General features: G+C 37.8%; 1 protein-coding gene across 7 annotated transcripts in view; it reads right to left on the reverse strand.

Annotated features, from left to right (window-relative positions):
* CORIN (corin, serine peptidase) overlaps positions 1-26413 on the reverse strand; it is a 174111-nt gene that overhangs the window by 18986 nt on the left and 128712 nt on the right. For all 7 annotated transcript variants that reach the window (XR_012623065.1, XM_074822462.1, XM_074822460.1 and 4 more), the window contains 6 exons: positions 21245-21476; positions 14962-15107; positions 12273-12380; positions 7739-7852; positions 4342-4452; positions 2572-2701 (listed from right to left, as the gene is read on the reverse strand). Coding sequence is in view for 6 of the 7 variants with exons in the window: in XM_074822462.1 (XP_074678563.1) it covers positions 2572-2701; positions 4342-4452; positions 7739-7852; positions 12273-12380; positions 14962-15107; positions 21245-21476 (841 nt within the window). In the remaining variant the exon portion in view is untranslated. The remainder of the gene's footprint in view (positions 1-2571; positions 2702-4341; positions 4453-7738; positions 7853-12272; positions 12381-14961; positions 15108-21244; positions 21477-26413) is intronic.

Raw genomic sequence — 26413 nt, forward strand, 5'->3', positions numbered from 1 at the left:
CGCTGTCATTTAATTATCTTTTTTTTCTCAGATTAATTTAGGCTGAAGAATTAACAATATCTACAAGCTGTTTGAAAGACATTGCTTTCGTATTTTAAATATTACCATATTATATAGCAATTGGGAGTTGTCATTTGGGAAAGCACCAGACACAGTTATGAAAAATAGCTTGCAGAGCTTTACAGAAAATAAAAATACCATATGCTACCATCCACTGTAATTCCTGGTCTAAAGTATTAAGAAGACTCAACTTTGATATCTCATGCACTATTTTTCTCTAAGAATAAACAAGAGAACGATTAAATCAAAATCCAGTATCATCATAAGTCATTATTAAAGAAATCTGCATAGCCACAAAACTGGGGGTTTCTGCAGTGTGCTATAATATGGACAGAATTTCTATATTCACAGCTTTAATTTTCTGAAGGAGTAAAATGAAGTATTTCCCATTGGGAATACTTTGAAGAAAAGCACTGTTTAAAATACATTTTTTTTGGTGTGGGTTTTTTTTTAAAAAAAAAAAAAAAAGGATACAAAGGAATTTTTTTCATCACTATTTGAGCTCTATGAGTCTAATTTACCTGTACCCTCAATAGTGACTGGAAATAGCTTATTAAATACACCAATGTTATCAGCCTCACATTCAGACTTTCTTGTTATTGTAAGTCAAATAAATAATGTATGCAGGACATAATGGCCAACAGATGAAGTTTATGACTTTAGATCAGATTTCACAGTGGCATCAGATTCCAATTTGTCATTCCATCTTCCACTTCACCATATAGAAAATGTTACTCTCTGTCACATTTTCACTGAACCCTGTGCAATGTTAACAAAATAATTAATTAATTATATTAACTCATATTACTCCTTTTTGAAATTAGTTCTGGTGAATGTATTGTAATCTTTGTTTTTCTTACAGATCCTCAAAACTAATTTACTGTATTTTTGGCAGTGCCACTTCACAAAAACTTGGAGAATACCTAAGAAAATCAAGCTTCAGGTGATGACAAAATCAGAATTAAGAAAGGAAAGACAAACACTACTTTGGTTTTCTGAAGTACTGCCAGGAAGAATTAGAAGTCAGACAACTAGGAAGTATTAGAGTCAGACAGAAGATACAGACTTCAGATTTGAACTGAAATTTCTCACTGCCCTTCACACAATCACCTGTCACTACAAAAAAGAATTGTAGAAACACTGATTTGTAGAATATCTTCCCCTGTTAGAAAATGGATTTGTGAGATTTAAGAATTATTTATGTCTCATACATTTCTTGTAAGTGATAGGATTGATAACATCTGTTAGCAAGCCTCAGTGAAGAAGCAGGAAGGTCTAAGTTTCTACTCATGCTGATTTCAGCCTAGGTGCACCTTTGAAAAAAGGAAGGAATTGGAGGTCTTGTGATAATTTAATACCTTTTTCATTTTCCCAGCAGCAAGCATCATAGGAAAGTTAAGCAAATTTTATGTTCAGACTATGAGACTGAAATATTAAGAAGAAAAACATTCTTAATGTTAAGACCGTCGGTTTGTTCTTAGACAACAAAGTAGTTGTAAAAGCAGTAACTATTCTTGAAGTTATCAAAGGAGTTTAAGCTTATTAGAATGTTATATAAAGTTAAAGCATAAAGATAATGTCAATGTTATTTAGATATACTAAACTAGCTAGAGGAGTACAGAATTATTGTGTGTTAGAATGGCAGGCAGTCCATTCAGCACAGATGGTCTTGGATACAGGGCATCTGTTAGAAGGGATGTAAAGCATCCATGCAGTGCAAAGCAATACAGAGTAGGTTAAGTGCAGACACTGTAACGCAGGATCTTTGTCCTGCATTTTTTGAGAAAGGTACAAAGAACAAGATTGCATGTCAGTATACATAGTGGTAAAAGGCAGACAGAAAAGGCACCTCTTAATCCAGTTTGGGGCTCAGACACTGACAAAAGATACCCTCTATACCATCAGATTTGTCTTTTCCTAGTAGAAGACAGCTTTGCATATCAGAGCAGATGAACTTGGTTTTTATTCAACAGTTATATTTTGCATCAACTATTCCATAAAGCAGCTATTACTTTAGTGTGCGTCCAATAAGAAACATTTTTTTCTGAGTTCCACCCAGAAAGCTCTATCTTTAACAATTCATTGTTCAGAGATACCCAAGTTAAATGTATCTGCTTGCCTAGCTCACAGTACTTGCTGCAAAATGCAAATGAATGCAGAGAAATTTTCCTGTGTTTTGTAAGACAAGTCTGCTTTAATTCTTTAGGAAGACATAGAGTATCACATTGCCAAACAATTCTAAGCCTCAGCAATAACTGCAAGTTCAAATACTGAGGTTTGGCAAAACATCATTATCTTTTCAACAGACTCTTTTAATAACAATCATGTAACGTTTAATAAAATGGTGAAAACGCCTAGATTTTAGTGAGCTATTTTTCCTGCCATAGTTCAAAAATTTCATTTCCTCTTTTCTCTAGGAATCATTTCCACACTAGGGCTAACATTGCAATCTAACTTCAGCACTCCAACTGTCCTAAGAAATTCATCAATGCTACAAACTACTGACCTTACCCTAAACCCATCTGATTGCAGGCCAGCTGACTTAAATTTTCGTGCCATTCATCAGCACAAACATGGTTATCAGCAGCTGACCTGTGAATGGTCAGGAACATCAAGGAATTCATGTTTCTGGACAGGGTAACTGCAAAGAAAAAGAAGTACAACTTCAGTATTATTTCACATAGTTAGTTTTATAAATGGCATACATGTAACTACATTCAAAAGATTTTTCCAAGATGCTGGCACTTTTGCTGATTTTACACACTCAACAGCTATGTAATTTAAAACCAAGGCAACCATGGCTATCAGAACCTTGCTAACATTGAACAGCACAAGACACTGAACAACAAAGGCATCTTGAGGATTAGAATAAACCCGAATACTCTTCACTCACGAGCACAGGTTCACATGGGTTTCTGATAGACCTAATCTTGTTAAATGACATTTTACCCCACAGACAGTCCAACTGAAATCACTAATTTGTGGGATGAATGCTGCTTGACATAAGACTGATACCATCATTTGACTCTCGTTAATATGCACTGTTTCTGTCATAACAATATGCGGGTGTAATTAGAGAAAGAAAAAACAACTACTGTTTACAAGAAAGATCATGAAAGATCATCTCTCTTAATCCACGTACAAAAGTGCGTGAACTGCTTTTATCACATACAAAAAAACTTCTCAAAATAGCCCAAAATGGAAATTTACACCCTCCCTTTCTAGGATCCCTTAAAAGATGTTGGGTTGTGCGCATTTCTTCCCCAAATACATACTAGTTTTAGTTAAACTGTTCCTCTGACTTTTACTTTAATAGTACTAATCTTAACATAGCTAGTCATTACTCATTTTTCCTATATGCTGAAGGCACTTTTGCTTCTCTCCCCATGAGAAAGGTAAGTATTATTCCACAATTACTCCTGTTCAAATATGCATTTCTAGAACAGTTCTTTTCTTCTCTGTTGCATAGGTTTTATTAAATGCTGTTGTTTATTAATGTTCATACAATGTTAAATGTTTTAAAATATATATACAATCTACTTCAATATGAATACAAAATAGTCTATAAGCCACGGTACACCTTTTTTCTATATTTAAAATTACATACAAAGCTTCTGAAAACAGTAATATAAAGTCCTGTCATGTACAGAAATACATGTTAACTCAGTGGAACCTCAGAGAACATACTACCACTTTCCAACCTGCTTCCTTTCAGTGCAATTTTTTTGAAATCCACCTTAATTTTTATTTAAAGAATAATACTTGGAGAGTTCTACTTTAACAACACATAAAAGCATGAGGCCTAATCTGAATATAGGTAGCAATAGCAGGTTACATCATTCTGCAGGTCTTCAGCCAGTGCAAAGGGGACCCAGTAGGACTAATCTTCTCATAAGCTCTGAACCTGCACCATTGCAGTCAGTGGGAATTTCACACTGATTTTCACAAGTACAGAATCAGGGCTTAGAAGTTTTGCCCAAATGAATGCTACATCTGAACGTCTTCCTACTCTCTCTTCTATCCACACCACTTTCCAGATTTTACACACCATCTACACATTTTAGAAGTTCCCCGCCATGTCACTTCTCTTATTTCTTTGCACTGTGACACTTCACACTGAGCCTTTCCTTCTTTTTGCCCACTTTCTTGCATGCTTTCCTAACCTCAACCCAGCCTCCCTTTGGTAATAAAAGGAGCATCTCTCCACCACTGCAATTGTATTCTAAATCCAGTGATTACTAACATCACTTCCAGGCAGAGTACACCAGGGCAGAAACTTACCACAGTCCCATTCATCTGAGCTGTCACTGCAGTCTGCTCGCCCATCACACCAGCGCTCACGTGGAACACATTCATGGTTGGCACATTCAAGTTCACTCTCTCCACAGAATGCTGTGAGGACAAAAACATGGTTCACTCTGAGAAAGAAATGGTCAATGGGATCACATTGATACTGAAAAAATGAGAATGAGGGTGAAGGTAGGCACAGATCAGATTTAAGAAGCAAGAAAGTGGGATTGAGTGCACCCTCAGCAAGTTTACCAACGACACCAAGCTGTGGGAAGGGATGTCATCCAGAGGGACCTGGGCAGGGCTTGAGAGGTGGGCCCGTGTGAACCTCATGAAGTTCAACATGGCCAAATGCAAGGTCCTGCCCATGGGTCAGGGCAATCCCAAGCACAAACACAGGCTGGGCAGAGAATGGAGTGAGAGCAGCCCTGAGGAGAAGGACTTGGAGGTGATGGATGATGAGAAGCTCAACATGAGCCAGCAATGTGCACCAGCAGCCCAGAAAGCCAACCGTATCCTGGGCTGCATAAAAAGAAGTGTGACAGCAGGTTGAGGGAGATAATTCTCCTCCTGTATTCCGCTCTCACAAGACCCCACCTGCAGTACTGTGTTCAGCTCTGGGGCCCCCAACATAAGAAGGACATGGAGCTACTTATGAGGACAGGCTGAGAGAGTTGGGGTTGTTCAGCCTGGAGAAGAGAAGGCTCTGGGGAGACCTTATAGCAGCCTTCCAATACTTAAAGGGGGCCTACAGGAAAGATGGGGAGGGACTCTTTGTCAGGGAGTATAGTGATAGGACAAGGGGTAATGGCTTTAAACTGAAAGAGGTAGATTTAGATTAGATATTAGGAAGAAATTCTTCACTGTGAGGGTGGTGAGACACTGGAACAGGTTGCCCAGAGAGATTGTGGCTGCCCCCTCCCTGGAAGTGTTCAAGGCCAGGCTGGACGGGGCTTTGAGCAGCCTGGTCTAGTGGAAGGTGTCCCTGCCCATGGCAGGGGGGTTGGAACTAGATGATGTTAAAGGTTCCTTCCAACCCAAACCATTCTGTGATTCTATGAAAGTAAGACAGATTTGCAACAAAATTCAGAATGGACATCACTGAGGCAGAAGGCACTTGCTGCCACACAGTGGCAGAGGGCATCACAACTCAAAGGGAAGGAAGGGTGTCTGGAAATGGTAAGATCTGTGATTACTTAGCATCATTTGTTGTCTTGTCATATGAAACCTGTCTAAGCCTCTCATAAGCTTTAAGTGAAAATATTATGTTTCATGCTTTTTAGGAGACTGCTCTAAATCTGTTTCTTCATGTTCTTTGAAAAAAATTATTTTACTGTAATGCATATGTATTTGCTTTCATCCACACCAATTCTATATTCACTTTTTGATTCTGCTTTGCTATTTAAAATCATGGAATTATTTTTATCTCTACTTTAGAGACAGGGGGCTGATAGACAGATAGACATGCTCCAGCTCACAGTTGGCTGCCAGCTGGCAGCATTAGATAGGGATTTCCTGAATCTCTGTCCAGTGTAGGAACCACAAGAGCTTCCATTTGCAAATGACTTTCAGCTTTCTCCCAACCATAACAAACCCCCTCCCAAAAGGCAGGTGTGTAGCATTACAATATCCTCCTCACTAACACACTTCTCTTCCAGCTTCTATAAATGCCATCATTAGGGAACTTTGAAACCTGGGGTAGGGCAGAGGGCGAGAATGCCTGGAAGGAAGTTGCATTCAGTTGTGTCTACGTCTGTCTGTTGTATAGCATTTATACTGCCATACAAACCAAGCATTTATTTGCAAAACCAGTGCAAAAAATATACTCCATATTGAAAACCATACAGATAGAGCAGGCAGTGCTGCCTACTCTGACATAAGTGATATTTCTGGCTCTGAAATAAAGCATGCAAAACCAGAAAAAGCTCTCAAACTCTGCCTTCCAGAGAGCATATTTCAAAAGCTGGAAGCCCTCAGCTGGGGAAACTTTGCTGCCATTTTGGAATATTCAAGCGCTGACACAAAACAGAGAGGAAATATAGTCTAATTATAGACTAGCTTAACCTAAGTCCTTGGAAAATCTTTTCTCTGCCATGATCTTAATGTGTGATCATGAGCAAATCACTTTAATAGAAGGTGGCTTCCTTTTTTAAGATTACAGTACACAGATGGCTTGGAAGTCAAATGGTATAATCTTCACAATGAAAAGCAGATTAGAAAACATTTTGTGAGCTGCCTCTTCGCAAAAAGAAACAAAGTTAGATCTAGTGATATAGGCAGATCGCCAATCATTTTGGCAAATGTATTCATATGCTCCACATAGCACATAAAATGTGTCTACCATCCTGTCCCTGCCAACAAAACTCTAGAGACTCAGGAGCAACTTTTTTTAAATTGTAAAATTATATCCTACAGTCCCAGCAAAAATGTTAAAACATCAGGATTGCCCAGAGAACTAAAATTTCAGCTTTCAACCTAGTTTACCAAGCATCTCTTCTTTCTTGTGCAGGCTGAGTGTTACCCAGTATGTCTTTTCTAGTTCCTTGTCTTGGGGACATGCCCACACACCATGTTTTCTCAAAAGAAGAGAATTCAGAGTACCACTAATATATTCATAAAAGTGAAGCTAACATCTCATGGTACCCACTCCTAGCTTTGCATATAGGGTGGGAGCCTGCAAAGCAGCTGCCGTTCACAGGTCTTTCACCTCTTCCCATCCCACTAAGTCAGCTCACAGTGGACAGAACACAGGGCAGCTCCTGCAGGGGACCAGGGGGCCTACTGCACACTGTCAGCACTTTGAGCCAACTTACACTCCCCATGGACAGTACGCCCGTATCAGTGTACCATACTAAGTTTCGTATCTCCAACACTTATCGCAGTTGGATTGTAGAAGAAGTCTGTGGAGCCAAGTGGGGAGACAGAATCTAAGAAATGTCAAGCAGAAGAGAAATCAAAGCAGGGAGGCATGTGAAATTTACTGAGGAACGGATCAGAAGGAAAATCAAGTGGAAATCAACAAAAAAAGAGCAGTGACTAGCTATACCTATATGGAATGAAGTTGAGAAAAGTTGAGAAAAGGAGTCAAGAAGCTACAAGGAATAAAAAAAAAGAAGCATGAAGACAAAAGAAGAAGGGAGAAAGAGAAAAAAAGAAAGAGGACCAGAGTGACCAAGGAGACAGCAAGGATCCAAGGATGTGAACAACAGAGGACATAAGATGAGGAAAGAGATAAATCAGTGCCATAGAAAAACTGAAAAGGAAACTGAGGGAATGACTAAGCCTTTCTGTCTATAGAAAACTTTTTTACTTTCATTTATTTTGTACCCCAAGATCCCAAAAATGTAATCAGCCCTTCACAGGACTAACAAACTGCATAAGCCCTTACAGCAGTTCTTTTCATCCATCATGTCAGGGCAGTCCGGGAAACCATCACAAATCATAGTGTGTTTGATGCACAGCTTCTTCAAAGGACACTCCCAAAGACCCCTTTCTCTACAACCTGGAGGCAGAGAAGCACAATTTTGAAACACCTGCATGCAATATCAAATCAACTGTTTTCTTCTTCCTTAATAATCCTGAAACACCCAAAATATTTTTCACTTGCAATATAAATTTTAAAAGGTACCAAGAACAGTTACTAACAAAGAAATCGAAATAAAATTGTCACAGTGCACACTTGATAAATGGGTATAAAATATATAACACTTCATAACACTTCAGTGCTTTTTAAATAATAATCTATATTATGCTACACATATCTATAAGTAATAGTTTAGGCATTAGCTACTTAGCCCATACACCACTACTCTTGAAATACATTTACTAGTAATATATAAACTTTTTGCTAATCCTGAAGTCTGTAGAGTTCCCTTTAAAAGAATACCACACAGACCTTTGGTCTTTCAAAAGCAAATTCTATGACAGCATGGAACCTCCATGAAACAGTGTAGAAATATGTAATTCTTTCTGGCAGTGCTGACACAGAATCTAATGCAGATCACAATGAAAGGCAGAGATGCTGTTAAGTATTGATCACAAACAGTTTTCCTGGTTCCATAATCTGAGAGCAAACCAGTCTAAAAAGATTAGAAGGACCCAACGGCTGTATGAAACTTCAAGAGGGCGCAGGGAAAACACTGCATTATTGTCTCTTCAAAGTCCTGCTAACCAGACTTTCTGATTTCAAGAGGAATACTTGTAAAACTCTGTCAAAATGCTTTGACAGTAGAATTCCTGTTAGTCAGCTAGAGGAAATTAAGAATGACCCAAGGTACACTTTAGAAAAGTGTTTTCTCTTGTTTTATTTCACTATTTATTTCCATCAACTAATAAAGCACTTCACTGTGCTACCAGCTTAAATACTTTGCCATACTAATGTCCTGCACATCTGACATTCTGGTTTGATAGGAAGCCATAAAAACCATGTGTTATCCTGACATCAAAACAGATGGTTTGATTGCCTTGTATAGATCATAATATTAGTTTTCATTTAATCCAAGCTCAAATTCAGGTGACAGCCCTGATGTCCCCACACGCAAATAGTTGAGGTATAAACTCACAAACTGCATTTGAAGCAGAACCTCTGTTTGCCTGGACCTTGAACTACAGCAGCATATCGGCAGTAAATTACTAAGTAGATACGTTGTTTCCAAGAAGTGTTATTTCAGAAGTGAGTATTTTACAAACATGAACTAGAGGATCACTACTAGCTCATACCATTACTGGAAAAATCTACTCATGTTTTAACTGTAACTGGATGTGTGGAGTGCTTGATTTTGTTTAGATTCAAAAAAAACATGTAAATAAAAGTTACAGCACAGAGAAATAAATAGCCCTGAACCTGTGAAACTAATTCCACATGATCAAAGAACTTTCTTGGGTATCACCATTTTCCAGGTCTCCTTCTTAACAATATTTGTGAAAACTATTAATGAAAAATTAATTGAAACCAAACTAAAGCTTTAATAAAGAACAAAGAATGTCAGTCATGTTAGGCACATGACATAAAAATAGAATAAAAAAGTTTTAAAAAAATATAATTTATGAACCTTGCAATTTTTCAGCAGAGTGCTTACAGTTAAATACGTTTGCTTTTCCCCTTCATCACACATTATAGTGTTACACTGTGAAGTGTACCATGACTCCCCAAAATTTATCTTTGAGTACAACATAGACAAACATAGAGACAATTCCCCAGGAAAAATTCACTACTTACTAAATTCAGTGTTCAAATATACTGTTTTGTTGGTAGAAGCCATCTACCATTTGGTGTATTTATATTTCTTCTCTATTTTTGTGACATACATTTTAATGTAATGACAATGAAATGGAAGTGAAAACGGAGGTAGAAAAACTTGTCCATATTTACATTACCCCCATCTTAAACATGTTTTGCCAAGATATAGGGATCCACATATGATCTTACCTTCATTCTTCTTCAAAATATGAAGCAAGTTACCATTTGTTATTCACACATATATTCCCCATGCAATTATTATTAAGTCATTAACATTAACACCACCACATTTTTCTCTCAACTAAAATACTACAGTCAGAACTCAGATTGAAGAAAATAGTGAAGGACAATGCTGGTTTTGAATGTCATGTCCTCGATTTCTTTAGTACTCTTCTAGGACCCTCTTCTGCTCCCTGCCAGAGGCATTGTTCAGCAGCCAGTAAATTAATATGAACAATCACAATCAAGCATATTTAATACCACAAACTCTCTTGATGTCTATCATAATAATAATTTTCAGAAATTATCCTCCTCACACTTTATGAAATGCACTCAGAAGTCTCACATTCAGAAAGCTGGGTCAAATTTTCTCCCCAAATCCTAGTCTAAATGGCACTAAAGTCTTAGGATTTTGCTGCAATTGCATGGGTGAGATTTCCTCTCACAAAGATCATGTGAAAGTATGATAGGGATTCCTAACAGGAGGAGACAGTGGGTGCTGAATACAGCTCTACTCTGCATGGGCAGAATATACCTTAGTCCCTTTGGACTGCTCTGGACATTTTTGGCCAGAGTAGCTTGAGCATCCAAAAGCTGTAGCTAGTCTTCTCCAACCTCCTTCTCCCTGCACTGTGAAATCATTCCATGCCTGTCATTTAAGGCACTTCAAATACAAGGCTTTTAATATAAATGCTGTCTGTTATTTAATAGTATAAAACCAATTTCAAAGGATAAATCTAATAAAATGTGAGTTAGCCATTTACACATGGAAAGATCATCAGGTTTTGATTTTGTCCTGCACACATGGAATATAAATGAGTCAGACTTACTTCTGGAGCACTACAAGGACTTTCTGTTCTTCAGTAACAGTATTACCCCTGGTCAATGTAATGTCACTCCGACCGCAGTAATTTCCTAGCAGATACAGTCTTCCATATTTATAGAAACTGATAAGAATTCTGCTGATTGCTAGTGACATTCTGTCTAGACTATAAAGACAGAGAGAGATCCACTCGAGAAATGAATATTATATATTAGAGCAATATTTCATATGTTAATGTCTAGGAGAATAAAATTATCCTAAAAGATGCATAGCAATTAGTGTTCTAAGGAGTTAAGAACAGGTGGCAACAAAAAATATTTGGCAGGGGGGACAATTGAGACAATTGATTCAAAGGTAAAGAGATTAAAAACTCTGAAAGAGTTACTGTGATCATCAGCTCTGCCTTTCCTTTATAAGCCAAACAAGAGAATGACCTAGTATTAAATCCTGTTTCAGTGAGCATATCTTCTTTTTCTTTTTGCGGGGGGGAGGGGAATAGGACAGAAAGATGAGAGAGAATACATGCATGATTTGAAAACTCCCAGAGACTGAGAATACATCGTGCCTTAGTGATAAATAACCCCCTGGTTAGTTCAATCACTAAAAAAACCTGCTCTTAAAAAAGAAGCATTTTATAGAGCTGTCAAGCTTGAATCTTAACCTAGCTTCAGCTTTCAGGTGTTGTGTCTTATTTTATTTTTGTGCAGCTGAGTAGAAAGTCTTTGGCTGCTCATATAAACTGTGCTTCCACCTTAACCTCCTCTCTATAAAAAAACCCAGGTTGTGGACTTTAGCCCTTCTCTGCTGGAATGTTTTCCAATCCTTTACTCATATTCACACCTCTTCTCTAAATCCTTAGTGATTATTCTCTTTGCCCCTAGGGATGCCAGGCCAGCATGCAGAATTCCATGGAGGCTACACCTTAGTCACATAATGAAATAGTGTAAACTCCTTTCTCCTTCTCAAAATTCTCCTGCCAGCATGTACAAGGATAAATAGTGACCACGAGATTTGTTGGTTATTCTCAAACTCAATACATCCCCTTAAGTCAAGAGCATCTCTACCATAAGTAAACTCAGAAATATACTGGAGAATAAACTTTGTGGTTACCACGTTATCCTTGTACCTACAGCTTGAGATTGACCAATCTGAAAAACCACATAATTCTTGACTCTTGCAGTACAGAATCCACTTCAGCGACACAGATCTTTTGTCAATACATCATTATGAGAACATTACTGTGTATAAATTTAAAATTCTATTTATGAATTCAAGACTTAAACTGCCAGGAAGTCAAATTTTAGCTCAGCAGAACCCCCAGCAATATCAAAAGAATTAAATCTGCAGCATTTTTTAATCTTGATTACTAAAGGAATACTCAAACATCCTGGAATACAGCTAGCAGAATCTAAATGATCAAATGTCATAAATTGTGTTGACATTAATCAAGAAGGATGCTTGCTAAAGTATTTTTACTGCTACTAGTCTTTAAAAAACCCCACTTTCAACATATTTTTCTTACAGAACTTATCCTCTGAACTGTAATGCTATGGTTCAAATAACTGAAGGAAAAACAAAACTCATTTTTTAATGCTTCAACTACTCTCCACTCAAAAGATCCAACTCATCGAATTTATTTACCACAGCTGTCCTCATCACTATCATCTTCACAGTCAGCTTGACCATCACATCTTCTGGATGCCAGGACACACCTCCCAGAACGGCACTTGAAGTGACTGGGTGAGCATTCTGTCAATGACAAGGAACAGGGAGAAACAAGACTCCATAGCTGCAAGCTTAATCATCACATAGGTACTTACTTATTTATCACTGTGACTGTTTCAGAAGGGTAAATGACAGGAATAGAAAGCTTGTGTGACACTAAACTGGAACTATGTAGCAGGCAAGACTCTGAACAATTGCTCTGTGAATGGGGTGGAGCAACATTTTCCAGAGCTCTCCCTCACATGCTATGCTCTGTCAAATTTCAAAGCTTTGCCAAATAACTGGCCTACCATGTTTAGATTGTGGGCATGGATCTTCTAGCTACTTTTCTCACTGCTGTGGTGTTGTGTGAAGCAGGAATAGATGATCTGATGAGTTGAAATGAGTATGAGAAAACCCCAGGATAAAAAAAATAATCTTTAGGCAATTTAGGCTGAATTAAAAAAAATCACCTATAAATGTCCACTAATTAACCCTTACATCGTTTCTGCCTCATCTTACAGAGTACCATTTTGAGAAAGCTTTATTTAGATGGTTTTGAAAAACCCATTTAAATGGCTAAAACCTATTTATTCACACTGTACATGTCACTGACTTTGATGTACAGCCTCCATCATATGTTGCCTTTTTTTTTCCCTTCCTGCAAAACCTCTTGGATATTTAATACCATGCAGTTCCTTGGGTAAATTTGAGGATTCAATAAACAGTTGTATGAAAAATATCATCAATTAACTCAGAAGCCTTAGAAAATAACACTCTAATGATAAAAAGGTATGTGAACTATACTACCAACATTTAAGAATAACTCATTATGAAAATAACTAAGTTTACAATGCATACTGTCTTGGCCAGTAGTATTCTTGGATTCAGCACTGACTGGAAGAGAAGTTAAGTAATTCAGCACATTGTAGTAACTCTGTCAATTACAGCTTATATTGGAAATTTAAATGCTCTCAGAAGCTTATTTTCTTCTGTTACATGTGGTTTTTTCAGAAATATTTATATAAGGTTTTAAACTTGCCAGACTTTCTACCAACATTGGTAGTCAGAAGAAATATGGCACTGAATCAATATAAAATTCTAGTAGTGTGAACCCAAAACAACTCTGATAAGGCCCCTTAATTAGTACCACTGTTTCTAAGAGAATACTAAAACCGCTTCCTTTTTCATTGATTTTCCAGGAATATCTGTTTCAGATCTAAAATGATCAATAAGCAGTGAATCAACTTACTAGGCAGAGTTTCTCTAATTAAAGTGAGAATGTTTTTGAACTATAATTTATCTCTAGAAACAGAACACACTAGTCCTCTATGCAGTAACATATTTAATATATAATATATAACCATTCTATGTTAGATTTCAATGTCAAATGATCCAATAACACAGGGAGGAAGGTTAAAACACGTATGATACCTGAGAAAATTAAATCACATTATTTTAGTTTAACTCACCTTGTTGTGCCAAAGTCTTACTTTCCCTTTCCTACATACTGCTGTGTAAGAAGCTTTCCATCAGCTCACTGCTGTAGAGGAAAATGATCTCCTTGTCTCTGAAGAGTCCCACAACAGAGGACTTCATTACTATGGTATTACACGTCTTTATAAAATCCTCACAGTGATATATGTGCACATGGACTTTTGCTTGAAGAAACAGTACTAACTATATATGCTTCATTGTTTCTTTATGATTCCTTCACTATATTCACAGCAATCTTCACTAAACATCTTCACTAAAAGAACTGTAGACTAACTAGTTTCTGCTCACTGCTTTCTCTGAGTAAGATCAAGGCTGTGGAAAGACTGTCATCACCATAGAGGTGAGTAGGAGGAGAACAGTGAGAACTGAACATCATCAGCATATTGCAGGCACTGTAGCACACACCATCTCACTATTTTCCCAGCTACTTTACTGGTGTTTTGGCAAGAAAAAAAAAAAAAGGCATGTCAGAATCCCCACAGATCTCACATCCAATGACCACTGCAGAAGGAAAAGCTGCACAGCTTCTCTCTTCATACATACAAAAAATATCCAGAAGCATTTAAGGCAATTTCAGTCTTTTGTTCCATGTTCATACCCACAATGATTAGTATTATGTCTGAACTCAAAAACTGAAATTTGTCAGTTGCTACTGAAGCTAGTTTGGCACAACTCTCTACAAAACTTTCCCCAAACAAAAACCAAGAGCGAAAAATAGTTGGCAAAGACTCTAACATTACAATATTTTTCTCAGAGCTGTCATGGGGCTCAGCTTTTTTAAGATCGCCAGGCATCTGCCTTCTGGTTAGAAAAGCATTATTACAGCATCTAAATAGGTAAAAAAGTGAAGTATAAAACCACAAATGAGCAGTAGGTGTGGTGTTAGCAACAAATCTCAAACACTGAGTTTCACAAGTTGAGGGTAATTGATCCTCCCCTCAAATAGATTTCTTATGAGAACTTCCTCTTATCTGCAAATAGTAGGTATCCAAATTCCCTGAAACCCAGTTTGGAATAATTCCCTCAGTTTAATTGTAATTTAAAGAGGAGGTATAGAGGGGGGGGAAAAGTGACTTTGGGAACCTAATCAAATCTTTAATTTCCTGTTATATGTATTTGTAGGAGTTACCTTCAACATCTTCATCTGGTGTTAGACAAGTTTGGTTGTCTGAGTTCTCGTCTGGAAACTGAGTGCAGTCAGTATCTTCTGGCCACTGCAGACCTACAATCCCAAGCACAGACTCACAGCGCTCCTTAGACTGTACACATAATGTCCTGAGGAGACAAAGTAGAATTGCACAAAGTAACCGAGTGAAAATCTTAGAAATTCCCAGTTATTGGAAGTTAATATTCCTAGCCAAAGTTAAAGACAAAGATCAAGGAAAAATCAGCTAATCAGATCTCTTTACATAAAAAAAAAAAAAAAGTCAAAAGATATGTTGTTATTGTTGAAATATTATTTTAAGTTACTCTATGCAGACTATTACCCGATTTATAACATAATAGCCAAATATAACTACTTACAAACATCCTCTCCTCTGCAAGGGATGGCAGAGAACCTTTTTTAAGGTTAAATGCCCTCCTTCAGGAAAAAAAGCCAAATACATTTTGTACCAGTGAAATTCTACCTCTTCTGATGATGCTACCTCAAAAACCATGTGGTTTCAGAAGGACAAAATATTTAAATCTGCAAACAGAAGAGCAAAGAACTCCCTAGGAATTCAATAAAATTATGAGTTTGGGGAAAAATCAAAGCACAAATCAACCCTGTCTTGATGGTGTTGTCAGTTAAAGCAATAGAGCTTGTATCACACATGGAAAAAGGCAGTCTTTCTGATGCATTTTTATTTTTTTTTACCACAGAAAGACAGGACTCATCACACAAAATCAGTTCAGTCCATCTAGATGAATATCATGTCTTTCAAAACATCCAGTGTCAAATGCTTCAAATGTACAAAGAGAAAATGCTTAATAGAAAAATCCTCTATTATTTTAAGCATTACTTTAAACATGTAGTAACTACTTTTGCCTGGAATCATACCTGATGTGCTGTTCAATACAATAGCCTTGTCTTGTATCTGTGGTATCATGAATTCCTGTTTGTTTAAACTGCCTCTTTTTTTCCTTTTTGTGGAATATTAACTAGGCAGTATGGGATTAGGAACCTCAACATCCTTTTCACCTCTTCCTCCAAATGGAAACATGCATCATGCTTAACATATTTGTCCAAGCTGTTCTTAAAAACTCTTCAGTTAGAAAGATTTAAAATACTTCCTTATCACTTATTTTCATACAGAGATATCTATTATCTTCCTTATATCTGACCTACAGTTCTCCTGATGTGCACTTTAAATCCATTCTGATCTAACTTCAGTGAACATGGTGAACAATTTATTTATTTTCTCACAGAAGCTCACTTTTACCTATCTGAAGATTATGATGTCTCCCCAAGTCTTCTCTTGTTTCTAGACTCAGCAACTCATTTAATTGTACCTTTTAGATCATATTTTCTGAACTTATAATCATTTGGACTTTCTCCTACCATTTCAAAGAAAATTCTCCTTTGCTCTTACAGGTTGAAAAATATGCAACAGTAGGATTCCACCCATTTCTATTTTTTTCAGTTTCCTTCATGTCACTTTTAACTTGCCTTTTATTTAATTTTATTAATTTTTCCAGATCTTTCTTCTAGGAACAGACACTCCTTTCATGGAAGGCATTTTATTCCACTCATTTTCATTTGATCTTTTGACAAACGGACCACTTTTTTTCCTGCAATAAGCTTCAAGAAATGCAGTGACAAAAACCAAGCAAACAGATCCATTTAGGATCAATTATTTTATGCTCTTTTGAGAAAACAATACATAATTAATCTTTTCTAATTTAATTTTGGTTTGGGGGATTGCCTGAAGAAGAGTCAATGTTTTTCCACACCAAATGATTCACAATTGAGTTGACTTTCCTTTTAGATCCTCCTCAATATCAAAAAGGTTTATCCACACCACTTTATAACCTCAGCTTTCTGAATGCCAGAATTTTTATTTACCAATGACAAAAACCCAAAACCAACAACAATGATATGATGAATACTTTTAAAAATTTGATTCTGTTAGCTGAGACATCTAAGTCATTTCCATCCTGTGTTCTCTGCACACTCAAATCTCTAGCCAAAGCTGACCCTTCCCAAAAGCTATTGCAAACTATTTAGTTGTCAGTCTGTGGTGAAAGAAGTAAAATGTAGATGAACTTCAAAGTAGTGCCCATCACAGCACATATGGAATCCTATTGCAATACTGCTAGGAAAATTGGAAGAGCAATTAGTACTTTTATTTTTTTTAATCCTTCCTACATTCCCATACCAAGTCTCACAGTTGGAGGGGGTATCAGAATACCTTGGTAACAGACTTCTTTATTTACTTCTCAGCCAAATCTCATCTGTGGTACTGTCCATGAATCAATCTAACAAGTTAACAGTTAACAAGAGTAGACATCACACGGCAGAGAAATCTCCCCCTTCTTGGTAGGAGAAAGAAATACAAGGTAAAAAAAAAAAAAAATAGATGTAGCATAGAAATGTGCAATTTTCTGCAATGAAATTCAATCTAGCACTTTTTAAAGAACATTAAGCATATCTAGCAGTTAACTAAAATATCACTTTGCTCTCCCAGTTCAAATACAGTAATGGGATGCCTAAATTGATGTCAACACATAAGGGCATGAGATTTGACCAGGATTATTCTTCATACACATTCATCACAGTTTTGAAACAACACCAAAGTCAGCTGAAGACTACTTAAATACACAAATAGTGTAATCTCCATGTCATTATAGGCTAATGTGACTAGGAAGGCATTTACTGGTCCCAAAATAAGGGACACTGATACACTTATTGGAATGTTGGAGACCCAGAATCTCCAGAAGCTGCTCAGCACTCTGCAGAATCAAATAATAGAAAAAATAGTTTGTAATTATAAGGAAACAGGAATTTCTGAGCTTATTCCTCAGATATTCTTCATCTATGAAACTCCAGTTGTCCTCAGTGGGAACCCAGCACACAATAATCTTCAAAGATTATTTCTCCAGACCTGAACTAATATTACCAATGCCTTATCACAGATGAAGAACACTGTTCAGAATTTGAAAACACACTTGATAGATCAATGAATGGACTCAATAACAGCAAGTTCAGTTCTCTCAGAAAACCCTCTTCACCTGTATTGCTTACTTTGAACAGAACTTCATGAAGACCAGTATAGTTAAAAAATAAAGCATGACAATCAAATTAATAACACAATTAAAAGCCTTGCAAAGCAGGGACAGATGTTTTATACAAAGGGAGTAAAATTAAAATCATTTAGTTATACCACTTAGAATTAAAAGAACAGATCATTGTGCCTGTATAAAAAAAAATCTAATTCATCTCTGATAAGTATATTTTATAACAGATGCAGAACTATAACATGAATTTGCATTTCATGGTTGGAAAGTTCACTTTGACTTGAAAAGCTTAACACTGAAAAACTGCATTAGCTGAACTCCATTTCATATTTACAGGAAAAGACGGGTAAAGCAATCCATGTGTTCTATTAAGCTTAACTAACCATTGATATCTTTGAACAAGAGAGCAGTTATTTTGCAAAGGCAGCAGCAAATTCTCAGAATACAGTTTCTGTGCTCAGAATATAATATGCTGCCTTCTAGGAGCTTCAAACTGTAGTTAAGTAGATTTATATTTATATCAAATGTATTTAGTTTTTTCTGCCCTACATTCATCAAGTAACTCAAGAGTTTACTGGTATGAGGCTATATGTGTTTTCATTTTTAAAACATTTTTACATCACATCTGTGTCTCAAATTCTTCCTAAAACGTTATTGTAAAGCAAGTACTACAGATCTCAGTGGGACCTTGCAAGGTATCCCTTCCTGATAAAATCACTCTCTACTTGTGATCTAACATAAGAGTGAAACCTGAAAACAGTTATAAAAGTAGAGCTTAGAATCCTAGGATTTAAAATTTTATGTTGTATATTCAATCTGATCTAAATGTGATGTTACCCTGCTTTGATCAGGAAGTTAGGCCAGATGATTCCAGAAGCCCCTTCAAAGTAAATTATTCTATGCTTTCTATGAATTCTTCTTTGTCTGTTTAATACCTTAAATTTGAAGACTATTCAACTGTATTGTGATACTTCTTAAAATCTGTTAGCTAGGTATGTGGTTGCTGAAGCAAAGAGCCTATAATTTAACTTTTGTCCCTCTACATTAGATTAAGCCCAATTTTTTTTTGTTATACTGCTTTTCTTAAAAAAAAAAAAAAAAAAAAAAAAAGACGACTTGATTTTTAAACAAGCAGGCCTGAAACAGAGCTTGCACAAACCACTCTGTAACTTCACAGCTATCCCATATACAATATTCTAACTTTCCTGTTAGGTCACTATGTGAGAATTAAGCAGTATCAGCAAATTTCCCTGTGACTCACTCTTAACCTGCACTAAGAAGCACATCCCTAGACAAAGAAATGTTATCTATTTGTCAACAATGTCATGTGGTAGAATATCTTAGGACATGTATCGTAATTTTCAATGCATTTTTGTTTCAATACAGCAGATGTTCATTGAGCAATACTGTTGGGGTAGGCCCAATAAAAGAGACAGAAATACAGCATGAGAAGGCTCTAGCAGCCAGTAACTCAAAAAGCTCTGCCTGTTGATCAGGTTTATAAGCTCTCCTAACCTGCAACAACTGCTGCTACCAAAGCCGTAAGATTTACAGAACATAGGCTCTTTTGAACAGATACAGGCATAACCCTGCAAACTACAGTCATGTTAATTGATGAGGATAGTAGAAAAGTTAATCTGACAAGTAAAAATAAGCATAAATTAGTCTATAATTCAGAATGATGTGGCACTCCTCTAATTTAGAAAGGTAAGCATGCATTAAAATCTCAGGTTTTGTCAATATTATTTGGATAGTGCTTTGCATAGAAAAGTGATATACTAATGCAAGGAACTTATTACAAATGCTAATGTTCCAAATTAAATGAATTGATTCTATGTTTAAATACCCTTTATAGTGCTGCAATTCTAATCAAACACACAGAAATGGAAAATGGTTCATACAAAGCTCACAGGATCCTCCGGACAACTGTGGGATAAGTGGGTTCATGGTGTGCTGGGTGAAGAACTGGCTGAAGGGCAGAGCTCAAAGGGTTGTAGTGAATGGGGCTACATCTGGCTGGTGACCGGTCACCAGCAGTGTTCCTCAGGGTTCAATTCTAGAGCCAGTTCTCTTCAATATATTTATCAATGGTCTGGATGCAGGAGCTTAATGCACCATTAGCAACTTTGATCAGGATATCAATCTGGGAGGTGCCGTTGACTCTCTTGAGGGACAAGGGGCCTTGCAGAGAGATCTAGATAGATTAGAGCATTGGGCTGTGATTAATGGGATGAAATTTAAGATGACCAAATGCCAGATCCTGCACCTAGGACAGAGTAACACCGGGCACAAGTATAAATTGGGAGAGGAGTGGCTGGATGTGCTGGTCGACAGCAGGTGAGTCAGCAGTGTGCCCTGGCAGCCAAGAGGGCAAATTGCATCCTGGGGTGCATCAAACACAGCATAATCAGCCAGTCAAAAGAGGTGACTATCCCACTGTATTCAGCGTTGGTGCACCCTGAGTACTATGTGCAGTTTCAGGCCTCACAATTTAAGAAGGATGTGAAGGTCCTTGAATGCATCCAGAGGAGGGCAACAAAGCTGGTGAAAGGGCTGGAAGGCACATCCTCTGAGGAGTGGCTGAGGACTTTGGGCTTGTCTAGTTTGGAGAAGAGTAGGCTGAGGGGCAACCTCATTGCTCTCTCCAGCTTCCCGAGGAGGGGAAGTGGAGAGGGAGGCACTGATCTCTTCTCCCTGAGATCCAGTGATAGGACACATGGGAATGGTTCAAAGCTGTGCCAGGGGAGGTTTAGACTGGACATTAGGAAGCATTTCTTTACCAAGAGGGTGGTCAAACACTGGAACAGGCTTCCTAGAGAGGTGGTCGATGTCCCAAGTCTGTTGGTGTTTAAGAGGCATTTGGACAGTGCCCTTAATAACATGCTTTAACTTGGTCAGCCCCAAATTGGTCAGGCAGCTGTAGGTCCCTTCTAACTAAAATAGTCTAGTCTATTCAATATATACATTTTGAAAATTATTGAACTGTTATTCCTCTCTTTGAATACTTCAGATACTAATCACACATGTGATGAATGCAGTAATGAACTGCATTTAATGATCTTAAAAAATATAGCGCTCTATCTTTTGCTATGGAATTGCAAAGCAAAATTTCTGGCATTTTCAATGGAAACAGAAAATTGAGAAAGAGTAATACAACAAACAATGTCAGTCAAGAATTAAACATAGTATAGTACCTGCAAGGTGGGATCCGCTGATTTGTATGGGGGTCACATTTTGGTACTAAGATTGTACAGGCAAAAAACATAAGGTACTTGTAGCAGTTGGTCTGGACCAAAGCTGGGAAAAGAGAAGACTCCCAGCTGATAGAGGCTTCCTTCTGTGTCCTGTGGCCCAGGTAGTTTGGGTAATAAGTATAATTGTAAGGCAAGTTCATACAGAGTTCCAGAGTAATTGGTTCACACTGACCTTTCACAGAAAGAAAGCAAAAAAAGAAACACAAATGTTGTGAGATTAAAGGAAATACAGAAAAAAATAATTACAGAAGTATTTAACAAACTTATCAATCAGGGGATTTCCTCTCAGGCTTGAGAAACTACAAGTTTCAGAGCTCAAGACCCCATATGAGCCTATTCATGCCAGTAAAGAAAGGTGGGTTTGACCTCTGCCTGCCTAATAACCTATTCAGAGACTTATATTCCCCTACCAATATGCATTAACTTCCTGAGTAACATCTTAACTTTAACATGGTACAATAAACCATTCTTTAAAAACAGATTTATCCTTTCCAAATCAAGTTTCTAATGATTTTCAAGAGCTCCTGTACCATACAGCAGCACACTTCCTACTGGTGTACTATGCTACCGTAACACACCTCATACTAGCAGGGCAATTGTCAAAATTAAGACAACTGGGATCATAGGATACTTTGGGTAGAAAGGGATATGAGGAGGTCTCTAGTCCAATGTCCTCCTCAAAGCTTGGTCAGCTCTGAGGACTGATCAGGTTTCTCAAGGCTTTATTCAGTCAGGTCTTGAAAAATATTTAATGACAGAGACTGCACAATTTCTCTGCATAGAAAACTGAAGGCAGGATTTTTTTTCTATTTTATTTTTTGAATCCCAAGACCTGAAGGAAGAATGGGGACAATTAGCTTATATTGCACAAACACTGAGCAAGAGACAGTCTACATGCTAATAATTTCATTCAGATAAGACATAATTGATAGTAAAGAGAACGATGAGCAAGAGCAAAATAAATGCAACAGTCACAAGTCCATATGATTACACAGACTATAGTTATATACAAAAACCATCCAGCTTTTAGGGGGTTTATCACAAGACAAATTGATCTGAAAGAGTACTTTGGATTTAAAAAATTGTTCAGTTTATGTATTTCTTCCCGAATTGGTAGTCAGAAATATTTATGTTTTAATTTTCCACCACAACAGAAAAAAACAGACAGAATTTCACTTCAGACTGAAAGTCAGCTATTTATTTAGCACTGAGACCAATGTGGAATTTTAAAATTTTATTTACTTTCAAAATATGAGAAAATTTTCCATGAAAAAGTGTACTATTCGAAAGTAATTTGTTATCAAAAGACTGCATGTATTTGCTTATTCTGGAAGCAAACTTATCTTAACATGATTAATATTCTCTGTCAGCCAGTTGCTAGTGTGTGGCAGCACAATGTGGCAACTGTGTGATCCTATAGCTGGATCATTGAGAGGAAGTTGAAAGAAGATCCAACAGTCAATTATTCAGCTGATGAACAGAACTGGACAGTCTTTCTTGGACTGGCACTCCCTGTTAGAACTTCTTTTAGTATCTACCTCTAATCTGAGGATCATGAGGTTTATTTTATATAGTTTTCCTCTCTGCTAAATCCTTGCATACTGCCAATATTGAACTATTTCTGTTGTCTCAAACCACTTAGCTGCAGCTTTGGGGTATATGAGGTTCAAAGACTTCAACAAACCTCCTCACATTACTGCCATTTTCTTCATGATGAACTCTCCCTTGTCCTCTCACACTTCAGCCCCAGATGCCCAGATCAGTTTGTCTTTTGATTTTTCCCCAGTAAGCATCTTTTCTTGATGTGCTGTGTTGTGTTTGTGTGTGGCAGGGTTTCTGTAGTGGGGGAGGGGGCTACAGAGCTGGCGGCTGCAGAGGTGACTCCTGTGAGAAGTTTCTAGAAGCTCCCCTAGCTCCAAGTCGGACCAGACTCTGGCCAAGGGCAAGCCCTTTAGGGATGGTGGCCACACCTCTGTGATAACATATTTAGGAAGGGGAACCTGAGAGGAGGAGGAGTTGTGAGGGAAATACCTATGCAAACACCGAGGTCAGTGGAAGAAAGGAGGAGGAGGTGTGCCAGAGCAGAGACTCCCCTGCAGCCCATGGTGGGAGGGCAGGCTGCCCCCCTGACGCCTATGGAGGTCACTGGCAGAGCAGATCTTCACCTGCAGCCCAGGGAGGACCCCACGCTGGAGCAGGTGGCTGTGCCTGAAGAAGGCCGGGACTCTGAGGGAAGCCTGCACTGGAGCAGTCTGTTGTTGGGAGGACTGCAGCCCATGGGAGGGACCCACGCTGGAGCAGTTCGTGAAGAGCTGCAGCCCATGGGAAGGACTCACATTGGAGAAGTTTGTGGAGGACTGGGTCCCATGAGAGGAACCCCACACTGGAACAGGAGGGAGTGTGAGGAGTCCTCCCCCTGAGGAGGAAGGAGCGGCAGAAACAACAGGTGATGAACTGACCACAACCCCCCATTCCCTGCCCCCTATGTCTCTCAGGGGAACAAGATAGAGAAATTGGGAGTGAAGCTGAGCACAGGAAGAAGGGAGGGGTGGGGGGGAAGGTGTTTTTAAGGCGTGGTTGTATTTCTCACTGTCCTGCTCTGTTTGATGGGTAAATTAAGTGGTGGTGGTGGTGTTCAAATTAAATTGATATTCTTCTTTTCTTCATCAATGAAGTCTGTCATTTGACCATGGCTATAATTGGTGAGTCATCCCTCCCTGTCCTTGTCTCAATCCCTGAACCTTTTGTTTTATCTTCTCCTCCCCATTCCTAAGGGCGAAGGAGTGAACGAGCGGCTGCCTAGTGCTCAGCTGCCCTTTGAGCTTAAACCATGATATGTGTACAGAATATTGTACATTCATCAGTATTTCATGATAAAACTCGAGTAAATGAACACAAAAGTACATGCAATGTTTTAAGTGTTTGTGTAACATAACATTATTCAAGCACAGTACTACAGAACAGCAGAAATGCACATATATCATTCTCTCTTTTGTTATGCCTCATATTTATAAGGGTTTAGATGAATTTAGAAGAAAATCTAGTTTACTGAAATGCCCCCGTAGAATAGCTCTTTGCATGTTTTCAATATGATTACAATTTTCACACTATGTTTAGAAAATTTCTCTCACATTATGTGGAAAAGTGTCATGCTAGGTTTGAAAAGAGTAACTTTGATTCTCACACCCAATTCCCTACAATCCACAAGCAGAGGAACAAACAGAACATACACTCCAGGGGAACATCTGACTGAATTTAAGTAACCCAAATGTTAATCTTTCCTTCTCATGACTGTCCTACAGTTTAAGAGATCTTGCTACTCCCTTATTTATAGTATATGTAAGTACAACCTAATGAGTGGGGAACAAGGTATAGAATTCATTGCATCTTTTATCCTAAATCAAAAAAACCCCCAAACAGATTATACCTGGATTTAATATCTTCATGTATTTATTATTAACTTGCTCTACCTACTATATAGGAATTAGTTTCAAACATAGTAACAGGAGTGAATGGGATATTTCACAGAATAATAGAATGGCTAAGGTTGGAAGGTACCTCTGGAGGTCATCTGATCCAACTCTCCTGCTCAAGCAGGGCCACCTAGAGCTGGTTGTGCAGAACCATGCCCAGACAGCTTTTGACTGTCTCCAAAGACAGAGGCTCCACAACCTCTCTGGGCAACCTGTGTTCAGTAACCCATGCAGTAAAAAAAGTGTTTCCTTATGTTCAGACAGAACCTCCTGTGTTTCACTTTGTCCCAACTGCCTCTGGTCCTGTCACTGAGCACTGAAATAGCCTGGCTCTGTCTTCTTTACAGTCTCCCTTCAGGTATTTGTTCTGTTACCCTAAATATGTTGTAATTGCATTATAATCAGCCTAAACTGATCAGACATTATTATCACACATAGAGAACATCCATCATGTTCAGTTTTGCAAAAAGTAGCCTATGCTTTGGAATTTTCCAACCAAAGAGTTATTTGGGCCAGAAAATACCGCTTTGTCAAAACTGACATTTTTCATGGGAATCCTCATCTCTTACCAAAGATGAAAGAACTCTCATCAAAATATGAACAGCGAAAATAACATGAAAAGATGACAACAGTACTTCCAGATGTTAGGCAAGAAAAATCTCTCCCAAATTCTCTTGCTGTTTCATTGTCTATAAACAATTAAATATTCACTGGACCAGAAAAGGAGAAAGAGAGATGATCCAGAAGTCTAATTCAGATTATGTGTTACTCCTGTTGAGAATTATAGACTGTTGCCCATAATATGATGAGGAAACATCTTCACTAACAAGCTCTTGGGTTTGTCATGACATGGAATAGGAACATTGTTTTAGAACTCAAATATCATGTCAAAAAATGTTTTTCACTATCTAACATAGTCCTAGCCACTCAAACATTTTCCAAAATTGCTGTCCATACATACAATGGGAAACAAAAATCTGCATTAATCATGAAAAGATTTTGGACCACAGGACAAACTGCTTTGGACCACAGTAAGTCTCATACTGATTCATCCACAAGGAAGATGAATCCAAGAAAGAAAGTATACTTTCAGCACTCTCTCATTGTGAGGAAGACTGAATTGCAGTCACACTGCTTGGAAGACTGTCATTGCCTTTTACAGGACTGTTGTCATTGTTTATGAAAGGTAATTTGCTTGAGAGAGAACTGCTCCCTGAGTATACATGAACCAGAGGCTGCTGTGGAAATTTACATATTTTCCTACTTGTTGGGTAAGGCTGCTGCTGGTGCCTTGTATGACAGCCCAATAGGAAACCTTATGCATGACTGGTGACTGCACAGCTATCAGCTGTGAAACCAATGTTGATCCTGTCACAATATATCAGATTCACTTTATGTGCTCTTTACTAAGCAGTTTAAGTTATAATTACTTAAAAATAAATAAAATTACAAAATACTGTCTTTTTTTGACCTGAGTAAATATAAAGTTGCTACGATGTTAAACATATAAAACAGAGTTTAGTGTAATGCCTGTTAAGTTTTGGAAGCATTAAGAGTAAAGAAGCTTTGAAACAGCAGATAAAAATATAGAAGCCCCCATTCCTGGGTAAACTGCAGTTTTGTGGCAAAGTTGGTA

The sequence above is a fragment of the Strix aluco genome, chromosome 4 (genome assembly GCF_031877795.1).
Source record: "Strix aluco isolate bStrAlu1 chromosome 4, bStrAlu1.hap1, whole genome shotgun sequence".
NCBI lineage: Eukaryota > Metazoa > Chordata > Aves > Strigiformes > Strigidae > Strix > Strix aluco.